Source organism: Raphanus sativus, chromosome 4, assembly GCF_000801105.2.
Source record: "Raphanus sativus cultivar WK10039 chromosome 4, ASM80110v3, whole genome shotgun sequence".
NCBI lineage: Eukaryota > Viridiplantae > Streptophyta > Magnoliopsida > Brassicales > Brassicaceae > Raphanus > Raphanus sativus.
In genome coordinates, this window is record NC_079514.1 from 47,640,012 (window position 1) to 47,659,283 (window position 19,272).

The 19,272-nt window shown below is 36.4% G+C and overlaps 1 protein-coding gene and 2 pseudogenes across 1 annotated transcript; 2 read left to right on the forward strand and 1 right to left on the reverse strand.

Annotated features, from left to right (window-relative positions):
• The first annotated feature begins 1,516 nt into the window (after nt 1-1,516).
• On the forward strand, nt 1,517-4,563 carry LOC108829799 (serine/threonine-protein kinase BSK6). Its single transcript, XM_018603390.2, has 9 exons — nt 1,517-1,825; nt 1,919-2,130; nt 2,231-2,366; nt 2,694-2,827; nt 2,936-3,041; nt 3,127-3,212; nt 3,336-3,695; nt 3,798-3,911; nt 4,167-4,563. Exons 1-9 carry the CDS (start codon nt 1,741-1,743, stop codon nt 4,410-4,412), a joined length of 1,479 nt encoding a protein of 492 aa, XP_018458892.2. The 5' UTR covers nt 1,517-1,740; the 3' UTR covers nt 4,413-4,563.
• A 143-nt stretch (nt 4,564-4,706) lies between these two features.
• On the reverse strand, nt 4,707-6,072 carry LOC130511403 (putative F-box protein At2g19630; annotated as a pseudogene).
• A 6,121-nt stretch (nt 6,073-12,193) lies between these two features.
• Nucleotides 12,194-18,018, forward strand: LOC108829792 (uncharacterized; annotated as a pseudogene).
• Nucleotides 18,019-19,272: the final 1,254 nt, after the last annotated feature.

A 19,272-nucleotide genomic window follows, 5' to 3' on the forward strand; every position in this document is an offset into this window, starting at 1 on the left:
ATACTAACTAGTAATTTTCATGATCATGATGCAATTTCTTTCATTTTCTTTTTGCTGGAAACTACTTTTTCTATGGTACTATATAGGGTATATATTTTGTCGTCGAGTTCTTATTATTAATGTTGTGGTGTTTGAGTGATAATGAGAAAGAGGGTCCTATGTGGTACATAAATGGGTAGTATAATCATTATTTAAAATGCAGAAAGATAGAAAACACTATCATTATGCCATCTGTCTGGATATGGTGTGTTTTATGAAGTTTTTGATTTGAACTTTGTTTTATTTATTTATGTTTTTTCTCTTTTGCAATATCTATCATTGGAGGACCATATATATTTTCGTAGAGAAAAAGTCAGTTTTTATGAGTGATATTATCAGTTGTGATCTGGGGAAAACATTCTATACGTTTGTCTTTGGACAAGGATGGCTACATATCAGAGAAATGGGCCTATAGCTAATTCTTTATATCTTTAATTTGAAATGAAACAGAAGAAAATATTACAAAAGACGAAAGAAAGAAAGAAAGAGACACAATTAAGACACCAACTAACAAAGACTAATCTTGAACTTGAGAAGAAGCGTCGTGAGTAACGCACAGGTGAATTAACGGATACTCTTTCTTTCTAACACAACCATTGAGTAACGAGCCCGAACATATTGACTATATGCTTTTCACTAAATAGATGAAAACTCATATGTGTTCATAAGGTAAATGTTAATGAGATTTTGTATCGTGAAGTGATGCATTACAAAATATATGTACGTACTGAACACAACCGTTTGATACATGCAGATTCTAACACAACCGTTTGATACATGCAGATTTTGCCGGACAGTGCATTTTCATACTGATTTTATAATTTACATCTTACATACTTCATTACTAGGACTTCTTCAATATAAGTTATCAATGGAAAATGCCCTAGGATATGATGATGCTTCATCGTACATTTCCAAAATTTTACTGTCAAAATATTTGTCTAAGTTTTAGAAATTAATCTTAGTTTAATAAATATAGAAGCGGGTTTTATATTTGAAATTTGTAATTCAAGATTAATAAATACTATTACAAGTGTGAATATAAAAAAGCATAATGCCTAAAAGTCAGCGGGAAAGATACATAGTATAAAAGTAAATCGGCAACAAATGGTGTAACAGCTAGGAATAAGCTCACGCGGTTTCAACTTTCAACATGTAAAAAGCGTTTCTGCTTTTTGCATCTTTTTTTACTTTCACAATTCCACCCCCGGTTCAAAAGAATAATTCACCATAAGAAAGTTTTCACCCTAATGATTTTTACCTCTTTAATACTTTCATAAATATCCATTTTCATGTCGGCATATATACTTTCACAGAACTATTATATATCGTGTGAACCCCATTATATCAATGATTATAATTTTCCTACGTTCTGATTCGGTTTTATAATTCAATTAAATAAAACTAAATATCTTAAAAAAAAACATTTTGTCTAAAAAAAGAAGGAATTTCAAAAAGTTTTTAAAAGGGGGAGGCGGAAAGTTTTGTGGCGAAAACAACTTTAAGATAAAAAGAAATTTAAATAATATTAAAAAGACAAGGAAAACAATCTCCTTCTTGAGGAAGTCTGAAAAGCCGAATAGAAGAAGAAGAAGAAGAAGAAGAAGACAAGTGTTGTGAATTGTGATAGTTTGATTCATCCTCCTTAAAAATCCGATCACCTGATTCCATCGCCGCCGACGTTTAAGTCATCATCATCAAATGGGAGCTCATTGCTCTAAATTCTCTTCTTGTTTATTCCATTCTAACTTCAAATCCTCTTCACTCCTCGAATCTCCTGATCTCGGTCTGTTCCTTTATCTCTGTTTGGTTTTTCAAATCGTAGATTTTTTTTGGGTTTTCTGATATTTTCTTTTATGTTTTTTAAATTATGTGAAAGAAAATGGAGGGAAACAGGTGTGGCCGAGTTTCAAGGAATTCAGATTAGAGCAGCTGAAATCTGCGACGGGAGGTTTCTCCTCAGACAACATTGTGTCGGAACACGGAGAGAAAGCTCCCAACATTGTTTACAGAGGCAGACTTGACGATGGCCGTTTAATCGCCGTCAAACGCTTTAACCGACTCGCCTGGGCCGATCACCGACAGTTCCTCGTAATAATAATCTTTCTCTTTATAAAATTCGAATATTATATGATTTTTTTGATTTTTTGGAGTCTAAATCTAAAAAAAGTGTTTATTTTATTTTATTTAGGATGAAGCGAAAGCTGTTGGGAGCTTGAGGAGCGATCGACTTGCGAATCTGATAGGATGCTGTTATGAAGGCGAGGAGAGGCTACTCGTTGCTGAGTTCATGCCTCACGAAACTCTCGCAAAGCATCTCTTTCACTGTACTTTCCTTACTTTCTCATTTAGACTAGTTTCATAAATGAAATTACTTTTTCTTCTAATTTATTTTTTGTTTTGGAGTGAAAATAGAGAGTAATGAGTAAAAAAGGTAAATTATTTTTCTAATTTTAGAGTAATCTGGTTTGTTAATATTTTACTCTTACTCTGGAAATGAAACATTTTTGAGTAGAGTTGGAGATGGGTTAGGTGGTTAGTGAGAGACAATACGGTGACAGTGTAGTGTTTTTGTTCAGTAGGTTTTGTGTAGTTCCTTCCTGCTGGTGCAAAATTGATTAAATGATATGATTATTCGTTTTCGTTTGTTTCAGGGGAGAATCATCCGATGAAATGGGCGATGAGACTAAGAGTTGCTTTGTGTTTAGCTCAAGCATTGGAGTACTGTTGTGATAAAGGTAGAGCTTTGTATCATGATCTCAATGCTTACAGAGTTTTGTTTGACAAGGTGAGTTTTTTATTGATTCTCTGTATATCCTTCTGAGTGATTTGTATTCTATCTTCTTCTTTTTTTTAATATTCTTTTTTTTTTGATTTTACCTTTGTGGTGTTACAGGATGGGAATCCGAGGTTGTCATGCTTTGGACTGATGAAAAATAGCAGAGATGGGAAGAGTTATAGCACAAACTTGGCGTTTACTCCTCCAGAGTATCTGCGAACCGGTAAGACTCTGTCTTGTTCACGTTTATGTGTGTTCCTAGCTAGATACACTCTTGAATCTATGTGTGTTTGTACCTCGTGTATCAGGTAGAGTGACACCAGAGAGTGTAGTGTTCAGTTTTGGAACTGTTTTGCTTGATCTCATGAGTGGTAAACATATCCCACCAAGCCATGTAAGTTCTCTCCTAATTATAACATATACAAGGCTATATGTAACGTTGGGAGCCTGTCTCATTGTCTCGTCCTTGGATACTCTTACATAGTATTGATAGTTCATAATGCTTTCTTTTGTACAGGCGCTTGACCTGATCAAGGGAAAGAACTGTGCAATGTTAATGGACTCTGCTCTCGAGGGTCACTTCTCAAACGAAGATGGAACCGAGCTAGTACGGTTAGCCACACGTTGTCTACAGTACGAAGTTCGAGAAAGGCCAAATGTGAAGTCTCTCATCACTTCACTCACCCCGCTCCAGAAGGAAACTGACGTACCTTCGTATGATCTTATGGGTATACCACATGAAACCGATCAGGCCGAGGAAGAGCAGCAGCTTTCATTGACTCCCTTTGGTGACGCGTGTTTAAGAGTAGATCTTACGGCCATACACGAAATACTTAGTAAGATGGGATACAAGGATGATGAAGGAATCGCTAACGAGGTCTTTTATTTTATTCCTACCTTTTTGCTCACTGCTTAGTCTTTTCTTGGCTCTGTATATGATTTGATCATTTTTTCATATGTATCTTTTTTTTTTCTGCAGCTCTCGTTTCAAATGTGGACCAACCAGATGCAAGAATCTCTCAACTCTAAGAAGCAAGGCGACGTAGCTTTTCGTTCCAAAGATTATACAACCGCAGTCCATTGCTACACTCAGGTAATATATAAACATGGCCTGTTCTAAGATTTTGGGGGTCATTAATAATTTAGCAAGGATTTGAACATATATATATATATATATATATATTTATTTATTTATATTTATTTTCAACAATTTTGAAAGCCTGTGTTTAGGGAAATTAAAATATTTGAGGATCATAAGCCGGACTCTAAATATAAACCTATACAAAATAATTTTATTTTTCTCTCTTTTTCAGTCAATAAAACTGAAAATGGTTTGGTTTGTTTTCAGTTCATAGATGGAGGAACAATGGTGTCACCAACTGTTCACGCAAGGCGTTGCCTGTCATATCTGATGAACGATAACGCACAAGAGGCTCTAACGGATGCACTGCAAGCACAGGTTGTGTCTCCAGAATGGCCAACCGCATTGTATCTACAAGCGGCTTGCTTGTTCAAGCTCGGCATGGAAACGGATGCACAGCAAGCTCTTAAGGATGGTACTACATTGGAAGCCAAGAAGACCAATAGACGCTGATAAAATGTTTTCAAAAAGAGCTTTGTATAGGCTTTTATTTTGTTTCCCCTCTCTCTCTTTCATATCTGTCCATCTGTATGCATATTCTTCTTCCTTCTTTGTATTTATTATGAATTGTGATGATAATGATTGTGATTTCTGGTTTGTCTCATGTGGAAATCTTTTTCTGTCATTAAAAGGAGATGTACTAAAATCTAAGAGTTCAACACACAACAAAACCAATTAAACTCAGAAAACCAAAAACAAAGTCTAACGAAGCCCTAATTTAGAGTATCATTATCGTGGAACCTTCTTATTTTTGTTCTCTTTTTTTCCGATTAAAAAAAAAATTAAAACGAATTAATCGTGCACCGTATCAGTGGGATCCGCAAACAATACAAGAACTCAACCTAATTTTGTGGGTCTCCTCTCCTTAAGAAACCCCTAAAACACTCGCAATAATGTTGCTCTAACGACATTCCATAAGATTAACATCCTCTATATAATCTTGAAGGGTGTACACTCTAGTAGGCCTCAGACGTTTAACCTCTTGAAACCCTTGTATTTCAACTCTTGTCAAAGCCTTCCTCTCCACATTGTAGTAAAAACATAAAAAGGGTCTGACAAATGGTATGGCGACAAAACAATATCACTTGTACCAATCGTCTTTCCAACAATGTAAAAATCTCTAAATGAGAGAGGCAGTTCATAGATACTCGATGACCATTTATATTTGCCAGCATGATCTTGTTCTACCAACCACAACCGGAGATTTCTTTTACCGGCATGTGTAAACTGAACTCCACCTAGTTTACCCTTGTAGTTGATCAAAGTACAAGCTCGGGTTGTGGTTTCATCATCTATTTTGATATAGCTAAACTTCTCAGACCTAACATTAAAGCAAACTATCATACAATCCCCGGCTGAATAAGCAAGGTAATACAAAACCCCATCTATACAAATCCCACGAGAGCGCATATTATAATGGGGCGTGCATTTAATCATTCTCCATAAATCTTTTCCACTCTTTAGTGTCAGAACATGAGCCCTGGTGGAGACAGAGTTAACAGAGACACATAACACTTTGAATTGTTTGTCGGTAGGATCATACCGTAATAACTTGTTGAACCATTTAAGGTTGCTTTCATTTCGGGTAATGTAATAAACTCTCCAGTGAAGGGATTACACACCACCGGCGTCATCATATAGTATTTTCTCCGGTCTTGATAACATAACAGTCCTTGGAGCAAGTACCTGATTTCACTGAAACCTTTCAAGGAATGCGTATGGTAACGGGTGGCTACAAGAGAAGAGTTGGCTTCGGTGTTTTGAGTCTGAGGGGCGGGAAAAAATGTAACTTGCCATCAGCTAAAAAGGTGAACAAGAGCCGTGGATGATTCAGAGACTTCCTTAGAAACAACTCTGTGAAATATGGAAGGCGAATAATGTTCGCCCATGATTTCGATACGCACCGAAACCTAGCTAGGACTTTGACGGGACTCTCAAGAGTATATCGATAAGGAGATCAACTGGGATTGGTTTTGTGTATTCTCCTTCTGCAGTTGAAGATAGTGTACTGGGTCTGGAGATGGTTAGTTTATTGTCTGATACGACCTGCTTCAGTTTTTTCATTGTAGGGACTCGTTACTCTAAAACCCTAGATAGAGTATCTTTTAGGTTATTGTCTAGAAACAGTATTTTCGGCTCTGCTTTTCTTTGACATGCAAGTTTATGTGCAACGATTCTTAAGATGGGCTTATGATGGGCCTACAATTCACTTATCAATTTCGGTTCAATAACTCAAAAAGTGTACAAAAAGTTGATTGTATAGATAGATAGATACCTATTTTGTTTGTGGTATCGTTAGTATATGTTGAAAAGTTGATGGTATAGACACCTATTCTAATATCCTTAGCTAGATACACTCATGAATTTATGTTTTTTGAATGTCGTTGTGTCAGGTAGAGTGACACCAGAGAGTGTAGTGTTCAGTTTCGGAACTGTTTTACCTGATCTCATGAGCGGCAAACATATCCCACCAAACCATGTAAGTTTTCTCCTAATTATAACATCTGTTTTCTCAAGGTGAAGGACACCCCAACAACAAGATTGAGATCTTTGGTGAACCTGTTTTGACGTTTATGACGAGCCGGTTTTATGTGTTAGTGACGAAATATCGGTTACCAGTTACGAAGATATTCCACATTCACGATCTGAATATGACAGGAACCAAGTCATCAAGAGACAGTCAATGCTCCTTTCAAAATTATTTATTTTTTTCTTCCTTTCCATTGATAAATCTTCAAACCATATGACGTGGCCTTTCCAAACTCCAATCGCATCAGATCTCATAAGAATCTGCCTCAAGTGCTTCTAAGATTTTATGAGTCATCTGTTTGTATAACAAGAACCATAATTAATACAAAACCATGATGCTTTCTGGTAAGTAGAGCATCTCTAATGTAAAATTCTATTTTTTTCTTCAAAATTGAGTAAAAGTGAATATGGAGTAAAAATATTTCAACCCTACTCCATTCTTCGTTCTATAATGGAGTTATGAATAAATAGAAAATAGATTACTCCATTTATAGAGTAAAGTTCAAAATGGAGTAGGATATGAAATTGGTTGGAGCATTTGTTACTTCATATTCACTCTATTTTGAAGTAAAAAATGGAGTTGAGTTGAAGATGTCCTTATGAATGAGTCATCTTGTAAATACCATGATGATCGTGTAATTCCACCTCATCAACTTTGTTAATGATTTGGACGTCCTTAGTTTGCTCAAGTTGCACATCTTCCACCACGTGTAGACCAATTTACTCAATGATGCCTTGAAAAAGATCTTTGTTGACTCCGTCTTCAACTTGATTATAATCGTAAACATCGAGGTCCATAGATCTCAATGTTAGGGGTGGATACGGATCAGATATTCGAAGTTTTAAGAATATTCGTGATCCGATCTGTTTCTTACGAATATTTGATTTTTCGATTTGATCTGTAACTCTTCGGATATCCGGTGTTCTGGATATCCTCGAATATTTGAAAATTTTCCAAATATCCGATTCGATCCGTTAAAAATAATAAAAAATTAAATAAATAAAATAAAAATAAAAGAAAAAGAAGAAAATCTGAAAATAATATTTCATTACAATTTTTTTTTTTAAATTACATACTTTCAAAAAATTTAATAACTAAATAATTAATTTAGTGAATAAAAGCATTATAAAACTTATATAGAGATATAAAAGTATATATATTATATAATTTTATAAACATGTATACATATATATGTATATAACGGATCAGATCGGATCGGATATCCGTTTCTAAAAATATTAGTATTTGTGATTTGCTTCGTCTTTGACGGATATTGCTTTTTAGTATTCGATTTGATTCGTTAAGTTACGGATATTCAGATTTTTTGGATCGAATCGAAACGAATAACGGATCGAATCAAAATTTACGGATATTTTGCTCACCCCGCCTATTCGTTGTAGTGATGTTTTTGAAGTTCAAATATTTGTATTTTATACTGTGGTTAGCTAAAAATAATAATAAATATAAACCGACTGCCGACTGAGTTGGGCTAGTGGATATGAGTAATCCGCAGTTCAATTACCGCTAATCACCAGGGAATTTCAAAATATCGCATTGCAAGGATCTAGAGAAGAGTATCACCAGGGAATTTCAAAATATCGCATTGCCAGGATCTAGAGAAGAGTCGATTGGTTTCGGCTTTGTGGTTAATTAGAAAATATATACGTACTATAGAAATTTGAATATTTTGATTTTTTAAGTTTTCCAGGACTCTAACCCATCTTAGAGACATACGTACTGTAGGAAGTGTTTATAAAAGTCTATCAAAATTTAGTTAATCATATTAAAATTATAGATATTTCTGGAGATTTAGAAATTACTGTTAAATAAATACTGAAAGATTTTTGGCTTGATAAGTCTATAGTAATATGGTTGAAGATAATAAATATTGTTAGATATAAAAATGAAAGTGGCATATGTTGTAAATTTTTTTTTAACACTTTAATTTTTTCATATAATTAAAAATTTAAAATGCGCAAAAGAGTAGATGTCTTTGTTGAATAGATATTAAGGTTTTGTGTGTTTAAAAAAAAATATTAATGTTTTGTTTTTAAAAAATGTAGGTCGGATAGCAGCAACGTAATGTCCAAGCCTCATGGATTTTGATACGTAATTAATGGACCTATGAGCTGTTAATGAAAATGTGCAGCAACCTTGTTTAACTAGATTTTTTAGAATATTTTTCTTTTAATAATATAAATAGATTACATATGATTCTTTTGATGTGCTTATATAGTTTTATCTGGCAGCTCTTCTCCAATAAATCAAAGTATTTATTTTTATAGCGTACTTATTAATCCTTTTTTTTATATTAAATGTCATTTTAGTTTTTAAATTTTATTTTATTATAAATACCCTTTTATCTTTTAATGCATATATACGTTCTATTTATGCCTTCACTTTTAATTCATTAATTAATAAAACCAAAAAAAAATATTAAATAAGAGTAAAACAGAAAATTTAACAATTGTTTTTTAATTTATGTGGAAAAACTTTAAACGACCATTATTATGAAACAAAATAAGTGATATTTTGTTACTATAGTTTCTCACTTCCTCATAAAAATGATATTAAAAATATAAAAATATAAATTTGAGTTGGAGATGAAAACCAATTTTTGGAGAATGAACTCTCAAAACTCATGTACCATTTATCTACTGTAATTCTTTTTTTTTATTAAATTTTTAATTTGATAAATAAATACCTTAAAATATTAATATATTTGTATTGAGAAATCCATTTCAAGAAAAGCACCATTAGTTATAGTTTTTATTTTCCTGTTCCCTCTCTAACTCTATATGCACATTATGTGGGAGCAGAGCCGTGCGAACACTTATGGCTGTCATAAGCGAATCATAAAAATTTCAGTGATAAGATAATAGTATGTATTATAATATAGAAAACATATAAATAATTAAACTAACAAACAAAATAGTAACTATATTACAGGATTTTTATAATTTAATAAAAAGTATCAATCATGATTTTTAAAACTAAATTTTAAGATAAATAAACAAATTCAATATTTTATGCCATAATCGAACAAAGATAAAATTATTTTATTAACTTTAGTTTTTCAATATTTCAAAAATGGATTCAGAACTAATAACTAATGATTCTAGTTCTTTTTTTGAAACTAATTATTCTAGTTCCTTAACAATTAGAAATTGTTTACATTGTTTTTTTTTGGTAAACTAGTTTACATTGTTTGTTAGTTAGGAAACCCATGTTGTAACATCCCGAATTGTGATATGTGAAAAGCTTAAGAGAATTGATTTGGCTACCTATGTCACCAAAGTTGATTTATCTTTTCCGTCACACATCCGTTTAGAACTCCAGAGTTAAGCGTGCTTGGGCTGGAGTACTGAAAGGATGGGTGACCTATCAGAAAGTGATTCGCGATACCGTGTAAGTGAGGCCAAAGCACGAGAAAATGTCGAGTGGTGATTGTAGGGTCAGTAAATAATGATTTCAAGCCTTGAAAAATTAACGACCGACCGTCGGATGGGATGGGACCCACGGGCCGAGAGAGCGGGCGTGGGCGGCCCATTAGCCATGGGCGGGTCGGGACATTACAAGTGATATCAGAGCTAGTTAGCCGTCTCAGTTCTGACCTGAGAGGCGTCTTGAGACCTGTTGTGGAGCGCAACGAGGACGTTGCGTTCTTTGAGAGGGGATGAATTGTAACATCCCGAGTTGTGATATGTGAAAAGGCTTAAAAGAATTGATTTGACTACCTATGTTACCAAAGTTGACTTACCTTTTCCATCACACATCCGTTTAGAACTCTAGAGTTAAGTGTGCTTGGGCTGGAGTAGTGAAAGGATGGATGACCTATCGGGAAGTGATTCGCAATACCGTGTAAGTGAAACCAAAGCACGGGAAAATGTCGAGTGGTGATTGCAGGGTCAGTAAATAATGATTTTGAGCCTTGGAAAATTAACGACCGACCGTCGGATGGGATGGGACCCACGGGCCGAGAGAGCGGGCGTGGGTGACCCATTAACCGTGGACGGATCGGAGCGTTACACATGTATTCTTAATTACAAATGCTTATTTTTCTAATGCTAGTTATTATAGTCCTCTTCATCGTATAAACTCAAATTCTCATGGTTATATTATGCATATGGTGGTAATAGATGATGCCTTTCATCTTTAATTTTTTTGTTGCCATAGGGCGAAAGTTTTTTTTTTTTTTTTGCTAAATACGTAGGGCGAAAGTTTCTTTATATAGCACTATCGCACGGCACTGTGTGGGTGTAAGATATGCATATTTTGTGTGACAAAAAATGCATATTTATCATGAATTATGATGATGATTTCTGGTGTGTCTAGATGCATGCATATAAGGGGAAAATAAATCTAAGTTTCTGTTCATAGATTTTAATCATTTAGTAAAATATATTTACAATTTCAAACTCAAACTTGAAACACATATGAATTTACAATTAAGAAATAGTTTTGGTAAGATATTTAAGGTTGTGGTGGTTCATTTGGAAAGTAGATACACGATTTGGTCACTAAGTAAAAAAAAACTTAATTTTGGATTACAAGAAAGTAGATCGAAAATGGTGACACCCAACAAGTTATCACAAAAATCAACACCATTCGCCGCTGCAACCAGCTCTCTTCGTCTTCCCCCACCGCAGCGTCTACTTCTTCCTCAACCTCCACCACACGACCTCTTCCTCCTCCTCTACCACCTCATTTGCGCTTGTCACGTTCCTCGCATCTGAGTGGCAAATCTCACATACTCTACAAGCAAAATTACTTTATGTATAAGTTTTACGTTTATTCTTTATTGATATATATAGTATACTAGACACCATAACCAAAAAAAAAAAAATCAATGGAGGTGATTGGTTCGAATGTGGCTATGAAAATTTAACTGTAATAGTTTAGCTGTAGATAAATTTGTTGTAGCCGTAAAGTTGTTGCTGTAGATTTTTTTTGCAGAGACTTTTGTTGTAGTTAAATTTGTTGTAGTTATAAGTTATATGTTGTAGATATTTCAAAATAAAATATGTGATGTATATATAAAATAATTATTTTTATCAACTAAAATAATTTATATTACTGATTTTTATAAATTATCAAAGTTTACTGTTATTTAAAATATGATATAGAAATAATATTTTATGTTATTTAAAATATTTCAAAAGTTTTGAAAACACCTACCTAGAATTAAAGTAAAATATTTATAAATTTTTTTATTATGATTATCTAATTTATTTGATATCATAAATAGTTTTTTTTTCATTTTAAAGTTTCTACAGCCTATAAAACAAGGATGTAGGTTTTTTGCCTAAAAATCATAAGAAAAGTTTTTGCTTTAGATTTTTTTGCTGTAGCTTTAAAAATAAATCTAAAACATGATTGGTAAAAGTTAATAGTAATTTGTTGTAAGCTTTGACTAACAAAAATAAAGCTACAACATAATTGGTAAAGTTTAGTGCTTTAAAAATAAATAAAGCTAAAGTAGAAAGATAAAGTTGAACCAATCACTCACAATACATCAAAAAATAACCGCACGAACAAAAAGCTAATGAGATTTGGTAATTCAATAGTTAATAGTTAGTGGTAATGATAGAGGAAAATAACATGAATCAAAGAGATGATATATATAACAAGAAAGAACATACTCGTTGGAAGCTATTGCTAAGATATAAAATATTATAGGAGAAGAGAAAAAGAAAAATAGTGGATGGCGACGGCGAGCGATACTAGGGGTTTGGGGGCGGCGAATCAAGATGCAACGATGAATGAATCTGGAGGGCAGGGGAGACCTCCGGGTGACCCCCCTGACTCATGGGTAGGGAAGTTGGTAGGGAGTAATGGTGGTGGGATGCGCAGGCCGGAGGATGTTTTGGATGAAAAGTTTGTGGCAGAAAGGGTTACTCTTGAGTTCCCTGATGGGGTGGATGGGGAACCAGTGATAACCATAGGATCGGATGTGCTGGAGGCGATGAACGATTTATGGAAGCAGTGTATGATTGTCAAAGTCCTTGGAAGGAATGTACCGATTATGGCGTTACATCGGAGACTCAAAGAATTATGGAAACCTAAAGGGGCGATGGTCGTTATGGATCTACCCCGTCAGTACTTCATGATTCGTTTTGGAGAAGAGGAAGATTACATAAACGCTTTAACAGGAGGACCGTGAAGAACGTTTGGAAGCTATCTTATGGTTCAGGCTTGGAACCCGGAGTTTGATCCAGTCAAGGATGACATAACTACAACGCCAGTTTGGGTGCGTATCTCTGATTTACCGGTTAACTTCTATCACAAGGCAATCCTTTTTGGTATTGCGAGAGGAGTGGGGAAGCCTATTAAGGTGGATGCAACCACGTCGAATCTAGAGAGAGCAAGATTTGCACGGGTTTGTGTGGAGGTTAACCTTAAAAAACCATTGAAGGGTTCAATTATGGTTAATGGTGCAAGATTCTATGTTTCATATGAGGGACTATCTAATGTATGTTCGGGCTGTGGTCTTTATGGTCATATGATTCATACATGTCCGTCGTCGGTTCGAGCAAGAGAGGAGACGAGTGCTCCTCGAGCTCAGCGCACTGGGACTGAGATGCCTCCTGGTCATGCAGAAGATGGATACACGCAGGTGAAACGATCAGGTCGGAAGGCGTCGGGTCGACGGACGTGGCAGCTACTGCTAGGGGCCAAAAAGGAAATGTGAATCTTGGTAGGCGTGATTCACGGTCGGAGAAGAATATGGAAAATATCACTGTTTCCAACAGTTTTGATCGGTTAAGGGAAGATTTGGAGTTTGAAAATCCGCGTGAAGATACGCGTGAAGATATGTCGCGTGGTGAAGGGAACAAAGAGAACCAAGATGTGAATGTGAAACGTGTTCCGCAAACATGGCCTATGGTGTTTGAGGAAGGCCCGTTAAAGCCCATTGCGGGAAGCAAAAGCAACGATAAGGGGAGGAAGAATGGGCCGATGAAAACCATTAATCGATTCAAGGCCCAAGCGAAGGTGAAACCGGTTAGAGGGCTGATTTTTGGCCCACAACATCAGGACTCAGAACTTTCATTGACGGGGAAGAGAATGAGGGTTGAACCAGGAAATGTGGGTCGCTCAGGAGGGCAATTTGTGAATGAAAACCAAGGATCAGGAAAGGAGGGTCAACATGAGCAGGCGAAGGGCATGGAGACATCTCTGGTTCCGATGGCGGTTGTCGAGCATACAGAGGGTACTGAGAAATCAGGGCACTCTGAGATGGAGATGGAGGTGAGGGAGAACCTCGAATAGCAGGTTTCCCCGGTTATTTCACCCGGATTAGTTAATTATTTAATGGATTGCATTTTTTGGAATTGCCGGGAGGCAAACAAACCGAAGTTTCGAAGATCGATAAGGTATATCTTGAAGAAGTTCAAGACAGATATTTTAGCAATTTTTGAGACGCATGCTGGAGGTGAGAAAGCGAGGAGTATTTGTCAGAACCTTGGGTTTGAGAATTCTTTCAGAGTTGATGCTGAAGGGCAGAGTGGGGGATTATGGTTGTTATGGAGATCAGGGATTGGCGAGGTTAAAGTTGTGCTCTCGTCGAACCAGTTTATTTATGCTACGGTGTTGAATGGAGAGGAAACTCTTAACCTCACTGTGGTGTATGCGGCGCCATCAGTAAGCAGGAGAAGTTCGCTGTGGGGCCAGCTAAAAGATGTTATTGGAGGTATTGAAGGACCTTTAGTGATTGGAGGAGACTTCAATACAATAGTTCGTTTGGATGAGAGAACATGAGGTAATGGGCAACTCTCAGATGATTCCTTAGTTTTTGGGGAGTAGATAAATGATTTATCTTTTATTGATATGGGTTTTACTGGAAATCAATTCACGTGGAAACGAGGGAAAGAAGGGAGTTCCTTTGTAGCTAAGCGTCTGGATAGGGTGCTGTGTTGTGCTCAGACCCGTTTGAAGTGGCAAGGTGCGTTAGTTTCCCATTTACTGTTCCTTGCTTCAGACCATGCACCACTGCTCCTCCGCCTTGAACCTCCGGTGAGAATGGATGCGAGTAGACGACCTTTTCGGTTTGAGGCTGCCTGGTTACAACACCCGAGTTTTAAAGACTTGTTGGAGAACTCGTGGAATAGGAACATTAACACGAAGGCTGCTCTGCAGAATCTTCAACTTATTCTGCGTAAATGGAATAAGGAGGTATTTGGAGAAATCCAAGTTCGGAAGGAGAAAGTAATGAAAGAGATCAAAGAAGTACAGGAGGAAATTGATAGGAATCAGACGGATGAGCTCTTAAACAGAGAGGAGTCGTTATTAAAGGAGTTTGATGTTATCCTTGAACAGGAGGAAATGCTGTGGTTTCAGAAATCTAGAGAGAAATAGGTGACTCTTGGGGATAGGAACACTAAGTTCTTTCACACGTCCACGGTGATTCGACGGCGAAGGAATCGTATTGAATCTCTGCAGAAATAAGTGGGTTTCTGATACAGTGGAGTTAGAAAGCATGGCGGTACAGTATTTTACTCACCTCTACTCATTGGAAGATGTTGATCCGGTTGTTGAGAAGCTTCCGCAGGAAGGTTTCCCTAGTCTTTCGCGAGATGATAAGGTGGAACTAAGTAGGCCGTTCTCAGGGATGGATATAGAACAAGCAGTGAGGAGTATGGGGAGTTTCAAAGCTCCGGGACCGGATGGTTATCAACCTATTTTTTATCAAAAGAGCTGGGAGGTAGTGGGGGAATCAGTGATAAGGTTTGCTTTGGATTTCTTTGAGTCGGGGCAGTTACTGGTATTGGAAGTTTTCAAGGCTTTCAAGTCAAATGATAGTATAAAAGGTTGTCGAACCACAAAGAACTAGAGATCTATAGCACCAAGAATACACAAACTCTCTTAATCTAAGCAAACGAGAAGATGGATGATGAGTGACAAGCTAAGAACCTACTAATATAAACAAGGTGATCTCAAATCCAAACTAGAAACAAATGCAAGAACTCAATCAAATGCTAAGGTGGACTCATGGGACTAGGGACTTGATTTTGGGTGACTAAGATCCAAGCTAGAGTGGCAAGCTATCAAATCAACAATTTCCTTATGCCTAGACACAACACTAAACAAGCTCTTTCTCAAGATGAATGCTCATTTGCTTTAGTAACTCAAGCATCAAATCTCTTCGGTTGAATATTACTAAAGCAATCATTTTGGACAAGTCTACTAGCAATCTTAACACCTTTAACAACAAATCTCTTTGGCAAAGTGCATTAAAAGCATTGAAGAGTTGGTTCAGACATTTCATCATACACCTTTCGGGCAGGAAATGTCTAAGGATCTATTTTAGTATGATCAAGACTAAAATAGCATTAAGAACCCTCAACAAGCAAAGAAATAAGTAGATCTAACACTAAACACTCTAGATCTTCACTAATCACCCTTAATCACCCTAATCCATGAATCCAAAATGTGTCTACTCCCTAATCTCCATGATAAACCTCAAATCCATATGAGATTCAAGGCTAATCATGTTAATGATTAAGAGAAACAAGATATAAGATGAAGAAATTCCTTAGAATGATAAAAAGATTCAAGCTTTTACAAAATGAGGCAAAGTCTAGAGAGAAAAATGAGATGATTACAAAGATTAGGTCTACAAAGTATTTATAGTAGCTAGAAACATAAGGATAAAAGAGTAAAAACAAGTCTGATAAACTCTCAAATGCTAACTATGAAAATGGTCGCAACTGCCTTTTGGCGCTGACAAAAAGCCGTTGAGGAGTGCAGAAACCCGCTGGGATATGCACACCGGCTTCTCGTCACGTTCACCAAGCCGCTGCAACATCTCGAAGTCGGGCAGGGAGGGTCGATTTTCTCCAGCGGTCTGGTGAAGCCGCTGCACCAAAAGCCGCTCCAACACTTAGAATTTTCAGCAGAACTTCTGCACCGGCTTCTCGTCAGGACGCCAGGCCGCTGGGTGACGCTAGGCCGCTGGGTGATGTGCATCGGCTTCCTGCAAGGTCAAAATGCCGCTGCCTGTCACATGAAGCCGCTGGGACACTTGGTCATCACACCATGAACTCGAAAAACACCAATCTTGCCTCCAATCCACCTCCAATTGCTCCAAAGTCACCATTTGGCATCTCCATCACCTGATAAGAACAAATGCAATGCAATGCAAACTAAACAAGTCTAAATGCTATCCTAGATGATCAAAATGCATGATAAATGAATGATAAAATCTATTAAAAACACAAGATATCAACTCCCCCAAACTTGTCCTTTACTTGTCCACAAGTAAACTTTCAAGAACTTATTTGGAGAAGAGGTTTGAAAATGAGAGCTTATAACCAAAAGAAACACTTTCTAGCCTTCAACTTGACATCCTAAGGAAAATATAGCAAATAGCATGAGCAAGAATTTTTATTACACTCTAGCTTCTCAAGACCTATCCATACTCCTATACTTCTACACAAGTTGCAATGCTTATCCATCAACAAGCTCTTTAGACCAACTCTCACATTCATTATACAAACACATAAGGTGAATACTTGCAAATGGGCACATGATCCTAATCATTTGGCTTGGTGAACAAAGTGGTCAAATGTGAATGAAAACAATGGCTCAAATAAATCATTTCAAAGTGGCAATCACTCAAGAACAAGGAGCTTGATCATTATGCAAAATTTATCTAAGACCAGGAGCAATTTATGCATACATAGATCCATTCTCATCATTCTACCCTTTCCTAAGTGATATAACAAGCTTCACCCCTATTCACATTCATCCCAATACCCAAAGTAACCCACTTTATCACACTCACCTCATGAACTCTTTAACAAAACCATCTAAGGATCTTTTATTAACTTTCCACAACTCTTAGCTCTATCTACCTTCCCACCATCTTATTGATTCATCATTTTGTATTTTTTTTTTTTTATATTTGGGGAAGGTTCAAATAGACTAAATCTAGAGATTTCTTATTTTTGATCCTTAGTGGCTTCTTTTCTCAACTTTTTGATCATCTTTCTCATCTTTCTTTTCTCCCAAACCCAAGATAACAAACTTTAGAATAAACAAACCCACTAACCATCCTAGATGCTAACTCAAATGAGGATCCTATGCTAGCAAGAGATGAGAACAAATCTATGTCGCTCCCAATACTCTCAAGATTTTGCACATGACAAGCTATCAAAAAGAAGGCCTCACTCAAGCAAATCAATGTTGGTCTCAAAGAATGGCTAAGGGTTTAGGGGTAGGAGAGTTCCATTTGGGTTAACAAAGGATAATGAATGGAATAAGATAACCCAAATGCGTATGAGATCCATGATCAAGTATGCAAGTGCCCATATGCAAGAGAGATTAAGTTCATTAAGTTCAAGTTCAAATTGGAGTTGGCTTTCAAGAGCAATGCCAATATCAAGCAAGCAACATGTTTCAAGAAGAGAGTTCAAGGCTCGAAACTTACAAGCTCTTTTAAGAGATGCTCAAGCTATTTGATATGTTTAACTAAGGTGTCAAATTGAGTTCTAGACATGTGCTCTTTACAAGGTTTCTCCCAATGCATGAATGCAATATAAATGCTTCTAGAATTTTTTTTTTTTTTTATGCAAATAAGTATGCAATGCAATGCATGAGACTCATGACAAGAAAACAAAACAAAAAACAATGTGAGATAGTAGACTCTCCCCCAAACTTACTTCACACAGTCCCTTGTGTGAGAGTAAGCTCAAGGAAGAGATCTAAGGGAAGGAAATAAACATGATAACTAATTATTTACAAGGGTAGAGTGGCACATACTTGGAGTTTATTGTCTGAATTGGGTGGTAGAGGACCCTTGGCCTCTTGTTTGTTGCACCGGTAAACATAGGCTGAAGTGGAAATGAAGACTTCTCTTATCTAGAGATACACCCAACCTGAAAATCTCAACCATACTTATTAAACAACTTAAAAGAAAGAAAGATAAAAAAAAATATATACAATGGATAAACATGGGACTTCCTCCCAAGTGAGCTTGTTTTAAGTCTCTAGCTTGACTTTGTGTGCATGCTAATCATAGGTATCAAAAGGCTGAGCCAATGCACCTTTGGTCCTTCTCCTACAAGAACAAGAAACCAAGTGCGCAAAGGAGCACACTACTGTCCATAGAAAATAGACAGATTTTTCATCAAAGAGCTTCACTATAGATGAATCATGAAATATGAGATGCTCTTTGATGTTTAAATAGGCATGAGAATCAAATGCATTTGGTGGAAAGATAAAGTCAACTACTGGTTCAAACGAGGTTTTAACAAAGTAGTCAACTCTATCTCCATCAACTGAATAAAACACAATGTTCACATTCTCATGATTATTTTTGACAAGGGGGTTTTCTATCTCAAGAAAGAGCTTATCCACATCAAGCTCATCCCCTTCCAGCTGGAGTGGTAGAGCCCAATCCATTACCTCTTTAAGGTCATAGGCAACATTAAACTCATACTTTGTAACCTCCCTTCCTTCAAGCTCTGCTCGATCCTTAATAAGCTCCAACCGGATCCTTCGTGCTAGGGATGTCTTTGCCGAACCTGGGTACTCCTTCTGAAGCTCATATAACATCACAAGTTGTGCTGGTGTGAGTATACTTGCATCAAAGTCATCTTGAATGTGATATTCAAATGTGTCTTCCTCTTCTTGTGGCTCCCCATGGTAACTTGAAGCCATCTCTACAAATAACAAAAGCTAGAAGAAAAGGTTAGTAACTGTACAAAAGCAAAACAAAGCAAGAAAATAAAGCTTAGTCTCAAGAAAGATTGAAATCCTAATGATAAATCTACTAGTTCCCCG

What these genes read in the sequence shown, in the direction of transcription:
- LOC108829799 (XM_018603390.2), top strand. Translation starts at nt 1,741, where the DNA reads ATGGGAGCTCATTGCTCTAAATTCTCTTCTTGTTTATTCCATTCTAAC. An exon ending in ATGAAGGAATCGCTAACGAG is followed by an intron (nt 3,696 to 3,797) that starts GTCTTTTATTTT and finishes TTTTTTCTGCAG; the next exon opens with CTCTCGTTTCAAATGTGGAC. An exon ending in CAGTCCATTGCTACACTCAG is followed by an intron (nt 3,912 to 4,166) that starts GTAATATATAAA and finishes GTTTGTTTTCAG; the next exon opens with TTCATAGATGGAGGAACAAT.